Source organism: Ptychodera flava, chromosome 9 (assembly GCF_041260155.1).
Source record: "Ptychodera flava strain L36383 chromosome 9, AS_Pfla_20210202, whole genome shotgun sequence".
Lineage (NCBI taxonomy): Eukaryota > Metazoa > Hemichordata > Enteropneusta > Ptychoderidae > Ptychodera > Ptychodera flava.
In genome coordinates, this window is record NC_091936.1 from 34,748,973 (window position 1) to 34,764,869 (window position 15,897).

Consider the following 15,897-nt stretch of genomic DNA (forward strand, 5'->3'; position numbering starts at 1 on the left):
TTTTAATTCTGAAAATCTTTTGACAGTTTTGTCATAGACTCCCATGTATAGTTTTGTCATAGACTCCCATGTATAGTGAATCAACATTTTGACAGAAATTCCAAAATCAAATATCTTGTTCACATGTGCACTTGTAAACAACCCATGCTAATCAAGTATATCTATATCAGTTATTAAACATCTGTATATGAACAGATATAGCTAGTTTTATACTGGAAAATACGCGTTCGTAGTTTTCTTATAGTCGACTACATGTATAGTGAATCAACATTATCGATAAAATCTAAAAATTACATTTTTTGTACAGGCATGCACTTTTTACCTGCCACTTCAAGCAAAGTACATTTACATGAATAACACACATATGATTTGATATTTTTTGGACAACGTGTTATATCGGCCACATTTTGCCTTCCTTTCGGGAGGGCGACTTAAAAAGTATAGCAAGTCAGAAGGGGGTCTTTAACACATTGCGGGTTTTTTTGGGGGGTATTGAGTAACAGGGGAGGGTCACTTATTTTCATGCACGGATAAGGGGGAGGGTCACTAATTTTTGTGCATGAACTTTTGAAGGGTCACTATTTTTTACGCAGCGGTTTTTCGAAAAACACCGGCCCACCCCCCCCTGTAATTTATGTCCAGTCCCTTACAGAAGGAACATTATAAGGTGCAATATGCTATTACAAATGTAACCGATCAAAAACTGCTCAGCTTTAAATCTATCCTGATTTCGATCGTCGTACGGCACGGAGCTCGAGCGGAGAGGGGACGCCATTTTGTTAATTTACCTTTAGAGTTGCCATGTCAACAGTCATCGCGCGCGCGACATCGCTGTCACGCCACGCGCTCACTACCTGTTCGGTGGAGACCGTGCACAGTGCCGGCGCCGTGCGAACGGCAGAATGTTTGCTAGAACTTGACCAAGAAACATACCATGGGAAAACATTTCAAGACTCAACGTGATATTTCCGTATTTTGCAACCAGAAATACCCGTGTTCCTCGAAGCCCTTCAAGTTTTTACATCGGCGACATCGCTTCGCAGGCTGGGAGCGGCAGCCATTTTGTTGTTTACGTTGTTTACCGACAAACTGCTAATGTAGTTCGGGAAAACTCTAAAACTGATGACGTTCATCGTGCATATCTCGACGTTTACCGTGAAATATCACGGCTGATATTTTACGTTAAACGTCACTAGGATGTAGCAATATGGGCATGGGTATATGATAAAGTATTATATTATAACATATTACAGCGTGTCGCGTGCGGGGGGGGGGGGTCACCCTGTTTTCAAAATTTGGAATAGGGGGTCACCCTGTTTTCAAAATTTGGAATAGGGGGGGTCAGCCCCTTTTGTCGGCGGCAAAAAAAAATCCCCCCCCCCCCCCCCCCCCCCCGGCCGGAGAAACTGACCAGTCCCCAATTTGATTTGGACTCTGTCTATAGTTTCCGTATCAATATGAGTCTCTCTAGTTCCGTATTAACATAATTGATTGGGGCAGATTGATGACCAATATTCAACCTGGCTGCTAATAGAGGAGACATATAATATTTTTAAAACTTTGATACTGTTAAACTATTTATAAGGAAATACGTTGACATTCCGTTTCATTGTAAGTGAAATACAGACGCACTTTGTAACTACATTTAACGACAACTTCCATTTGTTTGTCCACGTAACAACCTATTTGATATCTTGTTGCAGTCTGACGCACTGACATATCAGTAATGGACCTAAATCGTCAGAATACAACGATAAATTAGCATGGCTCAGATATTCAGAACAAAAAGGAGCGGGTCTAAAATAGACCCTTAGGGTACAGCTGGTGTTCCACGCTCCCATGATGAGAGTTCCTCGTCAAAAGCTACCCTTTGTAATCTACAATTTAAATATGAGGGGAACCAGGTTAATAGAGTACCACCTATGCCATATGGCTGAAGTTTATGAATTAACAAAAGATGATTTATCGAGTCAAAAGCTTTAATCCAGGTAGATGGAGTCAACCTGCCCTCTTTTGTCCAGAACTGAGTTGATATAATTGGTGTAGGCCTATGATGTAAGATTTGTCGCGAACACGATTGGAACTAAATTGGGAAAATTGGATGGCAGAAATTATTAGGAAAGTAGCGAAATCGAAATTTTTACAGCTGAAATGTTACAAATGATAGAAAAGTGTAAATTTTAAAATATTGTTCTCATACAAAACAACGAAAACACAGTAACTTTTAAAAGGCAAAAAATGGCTCGAAATGCGCGATATGCGCGCAGTCGAGAGAAAACCCCGATAAGTGCGTCAATCTCAAAACTATAGTTGACATGTCTTACCGCTGTTTACATTGTCGAAATTTATGTTAGTCCTGCATGATCGCGTCTGTAGGTCACTAAGTGACATACCTGTTCAATGGCATTTTGATCGTCAGCTGACGACCATATAACAAAGAATATGGGCGACCTGGGTCGAGGCCAGTTGGTCTGCCTGGATGATTTCGAAGCACGGGCAAGGGAATTGCTTTCCCAACGAGCATGGATATACTTTAGCTCCGGGGCTGGAGACGAAGACACTCTTAGAGAAAATAGAAATGCATTTAACAGGTAAGGCGAAAGACGTGAACCATGACACGTACTCAGAATGTCAGGCACCCAGCGGCTGTGTGAGTTTGTGACCATAGCTCATGGTTTGGCCCCGGAGGATGTGACAAAACATGGGACGTAAAACACTCCGATTTCTACTGTGCAAAATCAGCCGCATAAAAACCAGCATAACATTCAATGCCCAAAGGTCGCTGCGACTAGGCTTCAATGGGTGTGAGAGTGAGCCAACAGATTTTAGAACGCGTGTGGCATGAGTGTTGACCCTTCTTACAAGGATGGCTGCCCGACCGAAAGAAAATGTTGACCAGGTTGTTGATTCATTCATGGGTCAGATTATTTTTCAGTCCATACAATCTTTTTATCCCACACCCAAGTCTCGAAAAGATTCATTTGCTTGTTTAAAATTGGTAGAATGAAGTTGCGACGTGGTAGCAAAGTTGCTCTGTACTATCTACTTTTGTCAGACAATGCCATACAAATCCCATGGTAATAGTTCGTAGTTGCAAATATGCCTTCGGATGTCGATCAAGCTCATACAAAACTGGTAAGCTGTGACCACAGTCATTTCCCCTCCCCCGTGTGGTGAAGGCACAGTACCGTTGTCATCGCAAGAACGAATGCTATGGTACTTGGCCAAATTTAATATACGCTCAGATAGTAAAGCAACTGCATAGTAGGTAGCCATATCAAAGGCGTTTGAATTATAGGAGATCAGATCTGGTGAGGTCAGGTCAGGTGAGGTCAGGGGAGGTCCGACCACAGCAACAATACATAAATTGGCCGTAAATTCCGTCCACTTTTCAGGTGTACCCTTGGCACATGTCTCTCAATTTAGACAGCAACGATTGAAACAAGCAAGACATTTGAAAGAGATGTTGTGCACACCGCTATTTCCGTCGCTCGACACCAAGAAGTGAATATTCAAATGTACTAACTTAAGAATGGGCCTATGCGACTCAGTGAATGTGTCACAAGTCGTCTTAGTCAAATTGCAGTGTTAAGAATTTGAGCAGGATCTGTGAACACATGCGTACGGAGTTGTATCTATCATTTTGAATGGGCCTCGGGGACAGATATTCGGACTCTCAAACTTTTACAATTCTTTTCTGACATACCACTTGTAGGGGTTCACCTTAAAGCTCTTGGAGAAAGAAAACTTTCCACTGTCTTAGTTTTTGGAAAATCGAAACTTTTATTTTTCTCCATAGAGTTAACAATGGGATGGTGGCCATTTTGAATTTTAAATATCGCTAAATTTTAGGTAATTCGTTACTCTAGTACCAAAATCTGCACGTTGACCCCGATTTTTATTCCTAATTTTGAAATACAATGGTTGAAATATTTCTCGGGGAAAGTTCGAGCAAAACTTGAAGTCTTTCACTTTTGAGGCGCATACTACCTTGAACTTCCCGAATTGACCAAACATGTACAATGTGGAAAGACCTCTGCCTTTTGCATTTCCATCCAGTTGTTTAGATATTCAGTAATCACATATTGGTATATTACTTTTGAGAAATAATGTTCAAATGTGCGACAAATTTGATGAACACAGGCCAAGCGCCAAGTGCAGGTGAATAAAAATCACTTGTGCTCCGTCATATCAGGTTATCTTCTGTACATCTAAATTTAAAAAACATTAAATACAGAAGTTTGTCAAGTTTTGGTTCTAGCAGCGAAATTAACAGGATCGTTTTGTGCTGTCATTTCAAGGACTATCAAGTCAGCCATGTGCGTGTTTTAAATTTAAGCTTTAGGGATTAACAATAAATGAACTAGAATTAACACATCATGTCTCTATTCGCTCACATTTCAAGGACCATCAAGTCAGCCATGTGCGTATTTTAAATTTAAGCTTTAGGGATTAACAATAAATGAACTAGAATTAACACATCATGTCTCTATTCGCTCACCTTACAGATATTGGTTAAAACCACGTGTACTGAGAGATGTGTCTGTCAGAGATACGTCGACTACTGTACTTGGTGAAAAGATTGACATGCCAATTTGCATATCACCGACAGCCGTCCAATGTCTTGCACATCCGGAAGGAGAAATTGCAACTTGCAATGGTATGATTCATAAGTGAAAATGAAAAGTATTTGGTGATAACTTTTACCTTTAGGCTGCGTTCACAAATAACGATGGGGGGGGGCTGGAGGAATCGCCATTGAAATCTTATTTTTTTCAGATCCCCCCTCAGTACCCTAAAAAATTTTCAAATGCCTCGCCTCTATATGGTCAAAATTTTTCAAGCCCCCCCCCCCAACTATCACAGGCCTGCATATTTGTAAAGGATGTGAGCGCAGAAAAAATAAGTATTGCGCCATTCAGCTCACAGGTGTTCAACACTACCTGTATTAGCACTTTGTATAGTCATATTCCCAAGGCAAGGTCTTTAAATGCATCAGTGAATTTTTTAGATTTATTGGTCTAAAAGCCAACTTGAGTTAATCCAACTCTGGCCAGGTCAATTGCTCCTGCCGAAGAGCACACAAAATGACAATCATGAGAGAGTAGGCAATTGTGAATTCTGGCTAATTGCCATATTGTTAAAAACTGAGCACAGTGCAGTGACCTACCAAAAATTTGTTTCAAAAATACAAGACATATATGAATTAGATGCTACTCAAAATTGACAATAGTGGAAGATTAAAATATTCCATCAAATAAATGTTTTTATCTCTGAAATTTTGGGTGTAATAATTGCAAATCTGGTTAAAAAATAAATAATTCCATTTGGTCACATATTTTTTCATTTAGTTTTTACTGTTCAAAGTTTTATCTTTGTGTATTATTTTATGACAAGAATGTGAAAATTTAGAAAATCAAGCATGGTGACCCCATCTTTTTTCTTTAATATTTGATTATTCTCATATGCCAGAATTCAAAAATTTCCATGTGTTCTTCCATGTGTTGCTCTCTGGCCTGATCTTGTTTACAAGTACCGGTATGTTTCACTGTCATGAGCATCATTTGACTCAAACTCTTCTTCAACTACCATGTACATCAGAGTCAGAGCCATCTCTGTCACTGTTTAGGTATGCAGTAACAGTGACATTGCAGTAGGAGGCAGTAAATGAAAGTGACACTACCCAAAGGCAGTAGCTGTATTAACTTTGATAATTTTTTGTTCGGTTTATACAAATGCGTTCTTGTTCTACTCCCTACAGCATGTTCAAGTTGAATTATCCAGTATTCAGCTTGCTATCACAGCCTATGTATGTGTACCATGCAATTGTATCACTGACAACTGACTGTCGGTCTGAACTCCAATTAAATCATCACCTCATACATATTTATATACACAGGCTTTGTCGACAAACTAAATATTGTGTGTTTGAGCATGCTATAGGGAGATAGCAAGAAACTGTAGTTGTATATATTGCATAGAAAAATTGCAGAAATCATTAACAGTCGCAGCTTCTGCCCTGTTACTAGGCTCAAGTTTGTTTGTTTTTTACGACAAATCACACATGTTTAGATTTTTTCGAGATAAAAGTCATGAAATGGGACAAAATAGTTATAGATTTTGTTAATTACTGACAACATTTGGATGACATAAAAATGGTATTCATTTTTCATTGAATTACCTACAAAAACTTGGAATTGGAAAATGTAAAACATAAAAGGCTACCAAAAAATTTTCAAGTCCCCCCTACAGGTAGAGCAAAATTTTCAAGTCCCCCCTCTACTAACCCCAAAATTTTCGAATCCCCCCTGAATTCCTCCAGGCCCACCTAACCCCTAACAGAGGTGTGTGTGTGTGTGTGTGTGTGTGTGTGTGTGTGTGTGTGTGTGTGTGTGTGAGTGAGTGAGCCTTCATGACCGATTCATTTTGTTTTCATCGTCGTCCCTCGGTGGAGGGACGGTGATTTCATACACCGTCTTGTCCTTCAACATTTTGTGTAATAAGCAGTCAATCTCTTCCTGCTTTTCTTTTATTTCAAAGTTTTAATTTTCATCTACAGCTGTAGCTGATATGAAAACGGTGATGATGGCAAGCGCATTATCCAGCAAATCGCTGGAAGACATCGCAGCCACGCGACCGACATGCGTCAAATGGCAGAACATTTATATCTGGTACGACCGCAAAATAACAAAAGACGTAATTGAAAGGGCAGAGAGGGCGGGCTTCAAAGCGATCGTTGTTACAGTCGACCTTCCAGAATTGGGTTCCAGGAGAAATCAAATCCGCATGAGGGGAGGGAGAGCACAACCTTCTCTGTCGGGGCTTCAGTTAAGGAATCTCCAGAAATATATGCTTGAGGTATTGGTGATTTACATTTCAAAATTTCCATCACCTATATCGTCGTGACTGCCGTTGTTCTTTCCTCGGTGCTCGATGCCATTCTACAGATTTTATCATCATATAGTAGTAACCCTTATTACAAGTAAACTGCTTTTGTCAAAAGAAAATAAATGAACAAAAGGGGTGTTCTATCCTTTGTACAATAAGTATGTCTTTTGCCTTCACCTATTTGGTATTGCATAGGTGATATCGGCAGTCAATTCAACAGTAGGCCTAAATGGAAACGCAAATACCATCTTTTTCGTTAATACTGTGCATATAAGGGACTGGTCAGTTTCTTCGGCCTGGGGGGGGGCAGTGGATTCATGGGGGGGTCACCCTTTTTTTTACTTTGGTGATAGGGGGGGTCACCATGTTTTTGAAATGCCCAATAGGGGGGTCAGTGTGTTTTTGAATTTCGACACAGGCTCATCATTGCCTAAAATGCATCGTGTCAGCCACAAATTTCATCCAGTTGCATTTTTCGGCGCGCCCTTCGGGCGCGTAACTTTAATAATCAGACATATTTTTCAGCATGCCCAACTTTAACATATCAGGAATACATATATCAGAGATATATGTATGTTCAATATTTTTCAGCATGCTCTTCAAGCGCATTACTTTAATATATCAGACATTTTTCAGCACACCCTTCCTGTTCATTACTTTAATATACAAGACATATATATCAGAGATATCAGGGTGTTTCATATTTTTCTCCGCACCCTTCGGGCACCATACTTTAATAAATCAGAGATATATGCCAGAGATATCTTGATGTTTGCTAAGTGTATGTGTACTATTATGAAATCTGCATTTCATATGAAAAGCATGACAAATTCCTGATACTTTTCTGTTCTCTCTTTGAGAATTCAGTATGAGAAAGCAACATGCACAAATATCAATGTTACAAGAAAAGGTCATCTCAGACTCTGCACACATCAGATTTGGATAAAATGCCTCTCTATGGTTCTTCAGGAGATTTAATTGGATGGCTGACAAGTCTTAACACCCATCAAAGTTTTTGATTTACTGCTTTTTCCTGTTTGATATTAATGATTGAAATCCATTTCTGTACAACAGTTCAGGACATCTGGTTAAGCATAGAAAGTGTGAAATACATTCACAGCTCATTCAAAATGTACTGTACCGGTATTCAAACTTTAAGATTGACACTTTGAAATTCCTATCTAACAACTGACATGCCAACAATTTCATTAAAACAAAGAATGACAGTTAAAATATAAATGTATGAAAAATACAATATATATATATATATATTACATATATTACATATATATATATATATATATATATATATATATATATATATATATATTACAGTATTATATTATTACATATTACAGTTGTCACGTGCGGGGGCGGGGGGGTCACCCTGTTTTCAAAATTTGGAATGGGGGGGTCACCCAGTTTTCAAAATTTGGAATAGGGGGGTCAGCCACTTTTTGGCGTCGGCAAAAAATAATCCACCGCCCCCCCCCCCCCCCCCAGGTCGAAGAAACTGACCAGTCCCTAATAAAGAACACGTACAGGTCTTCAGTTATATTTTTGGTGAAATTTCTCTACACCAGTACTCTGGTTCTGAAGAGGAGACGAAACATCTGGTGATGTCAGACAACAGAAGTACATGGCGGGATATAGCCTGGCTTAAAACAGTGACGAAATTACCGATAGTCCTGAAAGGTATTCTGACCGTTGAGGACGCTATACTGGCAGCCGAACATGGTGTAAGTGCAATATTGGTATCAAATCACGGTGCCAGACAGTTGGACTCTGTACCAGCAACGGTAAGATAAAAAATAATAAGTCAGTCTTTCAGTGCTTTATTACTATCCCGATTTTATGAAAGAATTGTATGAAGTGAATGATTCATTGCGTACATGCGAAAGTCGATTAATTCTGCATAACGATAATTATTCAAGACAGTCGATCGATGCCATTTTGTTATGAATTTTTATTAATGAACAAGCCCTTTCTAAGATAGCAATTCCCTTCACAACTTGCTGATACTGCGAAGTACAATTAGCAGCAAAGACTTGTTTTGTGATTCAGTTACATGTAGATATGGCGAGACGTCTTTTTTGTTTGAATTTAGAGTGTTTTGAACCATTCTGTCCAACATTCCACACCTGATATCACAGAGTCTTTGCACAGTCACTTGTAATCGGTCTATTCCGCTCGGCGTCTATGCCCCAAAAGACGTGTGTACATATGCATATGTATACACGTCTATGGGGGCATAGACGCCGAGCGGAATAGACCGATCACAAGTGACTGTGGTCTTTGCCTGGGGGGAAAGTGTTATTGCAAATGTACCCGGACGGGTGAGGGAGCTTGTACCAACAAAACACAACGAATAGAAAATGTAGATGTACCAATCATGGTGATGTCAACCTGATCGCGCATAAAGCTACGATAATATCTTACGTCGCCAATGATGAATGAAATTTGACCACCACTCTACTACGTCTAGTGTCGTTCACTCTTTTCGTCCGTAGGCCAAAAACTCACGCTTTATGTCGTAGGTTGTCAAAACAACGGTAAAAGCGACTGAGGATCCCCTGGCAAATTACCCTCGGGATATTCTTTAATAAACGTTCTCATTCTTTTCATCCACTGTGGCGTGATAGATCGATGTACTGTCAGCAATCGTCGCTGCAGTCGGAGACAAAATGGAAGTGTACATCGATGGTGGCGTAAGGACAGGCACTGATGTTCTAAAGGCGTTAGCTTTGGGTGCAAGGGCCGTATTCATTGGTAGACCCGTCGTTTATGGACTTGTTTGCAATGTAAGTACGGCACTAGACTTGGTTTAAGTCGGTGAATTTTTAGAAAATAAAATCGTTTGCAATAGTTTCTCTTGTGTCTCTCCTATTTCATACGAACCTATTTGGAATTTGGTAGCCCAGGCCAGGTTGCCCTAGCGATTGAACGCGTTACCTTTGAGTCTGCGCAGTAGTGAGTTAGTTTACGGGAGAAACTCCTCTGCATCTGTGCATAGGCGTTCACCCCACTCACGCGTTTCACATGAAAACAGAGCAAAAATCATCGCGTTCACCCTACTAAAACATTCACAAATCACAGAATTGAAGCAAGTTTAGTACGGCACTTGTGTTTATCTCCGAAATGAATCACAAATGAATAGTCCACTCTCACATAATCCTACGTTTCAAGTGTTCACATTGAGATGGAAATGACATGTAATGGGTCAATCTGATTAAAATCCGATACTAAGATGAGTCGGTCTTTTACGCTATCGTATTTAACATCCTGAACATTGGATTTTCATCAGGTTGGTAATGGCTTTCCGTAAACGGTCTGAGAACATTGAGAAGTGGACATTGACGGGAAAGCAAGACTCGAAGCGAAATAAAAGTTGACGCAACGTATCCGCCATACGCGGCAAGTGTGATATGGAGTATAGTAATTATTGTCAAATTTTGGTGCTTGCAGCGTTCGTAGGCTGGTGCACATTGGAGTAATATTCATTTCAAGGCATTGAGATCGTCTGAGGTAGATTATTTGACGTTCGATGGTTTATCCTAGAATAGTTCAGTATCACTGAGCAGGCCGATTCGCATAGAATGCTAGCAGCTAGGCGTTGCGGCCGCGCGGATACCTTATCTAGGCAACGCTTCGAGCACCTGTGCGCCTCATAGACGTGTATGCACGTAAAAAGTACGTGCATATGCACACGTCTATGGGGTTCGTTGGCACAGAGCGCAATTGAAGAAGACAGGCGAAGCATGACGGCCATCGTCCGCTCGCACGGGTCCGTTACATCTTTTGGTAGCTCCTTGTTCCCATTAAGCTGCCTGGAATTAAGAGACCTGCCCTTGGCAAGGGAAGATGCCAAGGTTTCGTGATAACGTTAAAATTAGAATCACTACATAAGTATAACCCTTTCCATAATGACGTGGTTAAATTCTTCCCAACCGATAGTAGCCAGTTTAGGAGAAGGTCGCACAAAATGAGAAGTCGTTTCATGATTTTGGTGAAGTTTTAGTTGCTTGGGAAGTTGTGTATCGTACACTTACCGAACTGTCGATATCAGGGAAAAATTTACAAATTTAATTACACCTCCATGATTTGAGCCTTTCACAAATCGATGATGAAGAACACATTTTTAATTTTCCCGTTTCTTTGGTTTTTTTTGTGAAATTTTCCAAGGGAGAGGAAGGAGTGAAGAGCGTTCTTAAGATTCTATCAGAAGAGTTCAGCAGAGCTATGGCTTTGACAGGTCAGTTGGTGATACCATTTCTGTTGCCATCATAAACACTCCGTCGATGATGACTGCAATGACAAGATTATTAACTGTTGCAGTAATACTGAAAAATCAGTTCACTTTATTGTAAAATAAATTAATAAAAGAAAAAGTGGAGACATCTGACTTGAGGTGTCTTCGGGGGAATTTTACTCGCTAAGCTATGCTCGTGCTATACATTGAAACTTGAGCTGCACTGTTTGGGCAAGACGTACTCAAACTGAGACGAAGATATACGGTTGCGGCGGACTTTAATTATAACGGTGCGACACCTGGAAGTCTCCGACTAGAAAACTAAACTAAACTACTATAACTACAGGAACAATCCTCGTTCTTCACGCCAGCGTGGTGTCTCTCGGTATCATCCAGTACTTACCCAAATTCTCGCCTTTTTATCCGTTTATGAATGTTTTAGCAAGGAGATTGGAAGTAATTTAAATTCCGATCATTAGCTTCTGTTCTTGGGAACGCGTCATATCGGGGTGTAAGTCCCTCATACTGGTTCATCTTAGCCAGTTAGGTGTGAAAATGCATCGTCGTAAACCACATACCTCTTTACGGCAACAGCTCAGCGCTACCCGTTAATAGATTTTTGAGTAGGTCAGCGGAGCGGAAATTATTGCTCTGGCTCGCGAGAATGGGGAAAATGATGTTTATAAGGAAGGGAAATTTGCGAATTCGTAAAAAATGTTTCGCGTCTGACGACGCGGGTATGTCGAACCAGGAGAAATGAAGGGAATGGAATCACACCGGCTAGAGAAAAATGATAGAGCTCTGACATTATTATTGTTTTCCAGCGTTGTCCTCGAGCTTCTTTATTAGACCAAGCTTACTGTCATTATACATTTTTCTTTACTTCAGGTTGTAGCCGATTAAGTGACATCTCTCGGGATCTCGTAAGCGGAAAGAGTCGTTGGTCAAAGCTGTGACGGCCCTCTGCGCTCCTGGAAATGCGTTACCTTATTCGGTACCCGGCACCGTTTACACTTTCTGGTCGTTGTATACTTTTTCAGCTTTATAGGCGCGGAGATTATGAACTCAATGATTGTTCGTCGGCCGCCCGCGTCTGTCGACGTTTCTGGCAATTGAATATTCTAATACCACAAACAATCGCTTTGATATTTGGTTCATATATGTCTAGGGGTGTCCAAAAATCTAGATTTGTTCAAATTATCATGAACTTGCACATTAAATTTGTATTTTTGAAAATGTCGTCGAAATTTTGTGTTTGAGATAACTGTAAGACTAGCGGGTTTAAAATTGTTTTCTACTTAGTACCCTCACGACCACTATCTTGCAGATGTTATGAAAAGATGTCACGATTTAACAGAATAAATAGATATGTGGTTAATTATAACCTCTTTGTTGAATGTCCTCTTCTCAGATACCACTTGAAATGAGGCGTCCTATTTGTTTATTTATTTACTCACGAACAAACAGGTTGCCCCAATAACAGGTTCGTTTGAAATAAAATATAATACCAAGTATAAAACAACATACAAACAAACAAACAAAAGACAAACAGTACATTTCACATAAGATCAAAAAATCAACAGAACCATGATACACAGACAGAGAAACATCCAAACAAAATAAAACAACTATTCAATAGAAAACATCTTGCATAATGCATGTCGGAAATTAGTGTATTTATCAAAAATATCAAAGTTTTGTATGTTACGAATGGAGTTGAATATCATGTCTGAGATCCTAATAAAAGTGTTTCAAAATATTCGTACGTGCTGTACGCTGATCTAAAAAGAACAGTGCGACGCAATATAAAAGCAGGAAAGTTAAAATGAATTTGTGCAAGCACATCTGCTACACTATAATAAGAGTGTAGGATTTTAAACAAACACGGTCTAAATATTTTCGCCTGTTCCCCGGTGTAGGAAGGCAAAATTAGTAACATAAATTACTGTACATATCCTGTTAATAAGCCTGCGATGAACGGATACAAAGATATTTGATAAATTGATTTTGACTCTCAAGTTTCCGTATCATGATTCTCTCTAGTTCCCGTGTTAATATGATTGGTGGGGGGGGGGGGGGGGGGGGGGGGGGGGGGGGGGGGGCGCAGATTTGTGAGCAATATTCAACGTGGCTTCTGACAAAGGAGACATATAATGTTCTTAAAATTTTGATACTCTTAAACTATTTGATTTGTAAGGAAATATGTTGACATTTCGTTTGATTGTGAATGAAATACAGGCACTCACTTTGTAACATTTAACGACAATTTCCACTTGTTTGTCCACTTAACAACCTGATTGACATCTTGTTGCAATCTGACGCAATGACATATCAGTAATGGACATAAATAACTTAGAATCGTCAGCATATAAAGATAAATTAGCATGGCTCAGACATTCAGAACAAAACGGAGTGGGCCTACAATAGACCCTTAAGCTTGGGGTACACCAGATGTTACAGGTCCCCGTAATGACAGTTCCCCGTCAAAAGCTACCCTTTGTAATCTACAATTTAAATATGAGGGGAACCAGATTAATATAGTACCACCTATGCTATATGGCTTAAATTTATGAATTAACAAAAGATGATTTATCGAGTCAAAAGCTTTTGCGAAATCCAGGTAAATGGAGTCAACCTGCCCTCCTTTGTCCACAACTGAGTTGATATAATTGGTGTATGATGTAAGATTTGCCGCGGTCGAACTGCCGTTGACAAACCTATGTTGACTTTCACTGATGAACCATTTAACAGGATTAAAAAGCTTATTGTAAATTAGTTTCTCAAAAATCTTACTAAATAAAGGCAAAAGTGAGATTGGCCTGTAATTTCCAGCCTCAGTTCGGTCCCCTGCTTTGAAAATAGGGACAACGTTTGCCCGCTTGAGTGTAGCTGGACAAACACTCTGTTGTAAGGACTTATTAAATATTCTTGTGAGAGGAACAGACAGTTCTTCTGAACACCTGTTTAAAATAACTCCTGAATACCATCAGGACCACACGCTTTTGTCGGATCAATCTCCTTTAATGTAGCTAGTACTTGATTAGCTGATATGGTGACAGTGTTAAGAATATCGCATGAGTATTGATGATATTGAGGTGTATCTGCCATCGCATCTTCAGTAAAAATGGACTGAAAATAATGGTTGAAAACAACGTAGCTGATAGCTTTCAAAATCCCACACTTGACTTCATTCAATTTAATTCTAATCAAAACGACATTTTCAAATGTATTTATTAACCATTTGAGTGCTGTATTTTTCCCACCAAAATTTCAGTGCAACATTTTACCAATTTTTATTAACTTTTCTGTAATTTGTCTGATAATTTTGAACAAAATGAACACAACATTACATTGGCCACTGTTTTTTATCAAAATTTTGGCAAAAATCTGACAAAAAATGACTTGGGTATATGTTATAAGGGTGATAAAAATTGACTTTTGCGCTCAAAGGGTTAAGAGAAATGTTCTCGTTGTTATCGAAAAAGTATACTTGTTGCACATGCTAGCTTTCAAAGTTTGCATTGATGTTCCTATACATTTCCACATTGTTATCTGTCAAAATTCTTAGCATCTTTTAAATTTGTGAAGTGTACGGGCTAATCTTGCCATTTATAGCTCAAAAATAGACTGCTTTTCTGAAACCGCTCATTCAGCTTTTATATTCGGCCGGTAGATTCCACATGATGTGTTCATTCAAATTTATTCCTTTTGCTCGCATTATCGGTGTTTTATTCTTTTTGAAATAAGATTTCACAAAAAACATTGGAACAGCCGTTCGTTTTTTTCAGTATTTGAAATCCGATGCTATGCGCCAATATTCGTATTCTGTGAAACATTGATTAGCAGACCGAATCAGATATTCATAATAGCGAGTCTTGAAAAATCACAGCGCTAATTATCGACCATTTTGTACTCTCACGCACATACTCCGCAAATCTCGAAATCAAAACCATTCATGACGTCGTTAAGGTAGAATACGCCTCGGTGACAGATATTCGGACTAGCTCCCAAACTTTCACAATTTTTTTTATGATCTACCACTTGTTTGGCCTCATATTAAAGCTCTTGGAGTAAGAAATATTTTCACCGTCTTAGTTTTTTGAAAATCGAAAATTTTATTTTCTCCCATAGCGATTCCACTGGGATGGTAGACATTTTGAATTTCTAATATTGGTAAGTGCTAGGATATTTGTTTTTATTGTGCCAAACTTTGCACGGTTACCCGTGAATTTTAGTTTTTCTTTGTTAAGAGAATGGTTGAAAGCTTCGACGAGGAAAGTTTGAGTAACTGTTACAGTTTGTCTTTCACTTTTGAGGCGCATACTACCTTAAGGGTGTGTATAATTATAGAGTATACCGTAAAAAACTCATCACACTCCAGTGAGGTGGAGAGAATGAACATTACTGTGAGATACCTACAGAGAGAAAAAAGATCCAGCCAATCAGTGTGCTGTCAGTGGACCTTAGGACCACAAACACCACCTCGGGGACAGATATGTGGCCTCTCAAACTTTTACATCTAATCAGCCTACGGGGTGCTCTTTTTGAAGCTTATGGAGCATATAAAGTTTTCACCGGCTTAGTCATGTGAAAATCGGTAATTTATTTTCCCCCATAGAGATCACGCAGAGATGGAGCGCCATTTTGAATTGCATATATTGGTAAATGTTAGATAATTTGTTTCTTCAGTACCAGAATTTTGCACGTTGACCCCTGATTATTATTCCAGATTTTGAAACAGACTTGTTGAAAATTTGCTT

The 15,897-nt window shown here is 39.3% G+C and overlaps 1 protein-coding gene across 1 annotated transcript; it reads left to right on the plus strand.

The window, feature by feature from the left end:
• The first annotated feature begins 2,397 nt into the window (after positions 1 to 2,397).
• On the plus strand, positions 2,398 to 12,374 carry LOC139140811 (2-Hydroxyacid oxidase 1-like). Its single transcript, XM_070710234.1, has 7 exons — positions 2,398 to 2,591; positions 4,509 to 4,660; positions 6,560 to 6,858; positions 8,472 to 8,687; positions 9,531 to 9,689; positions 11,071 to 11,140; positions 12,026 to 12,374. Exons 1-7 carry the CDS (start codon positions 2,443 to 2,445, stop codon positions 12,091 to 12,093), a joined length of 1,113 nt encoding a protein of 370 aa, XP_070566335.1. The 5' UTR covers positions 2,398 to 2,442; the 3' UTR covers positions 12,094 to 12,374.
• The last annotated feature ends 3,523 nt before the right edge of the window (positions 12,375 to 15,897 follow it).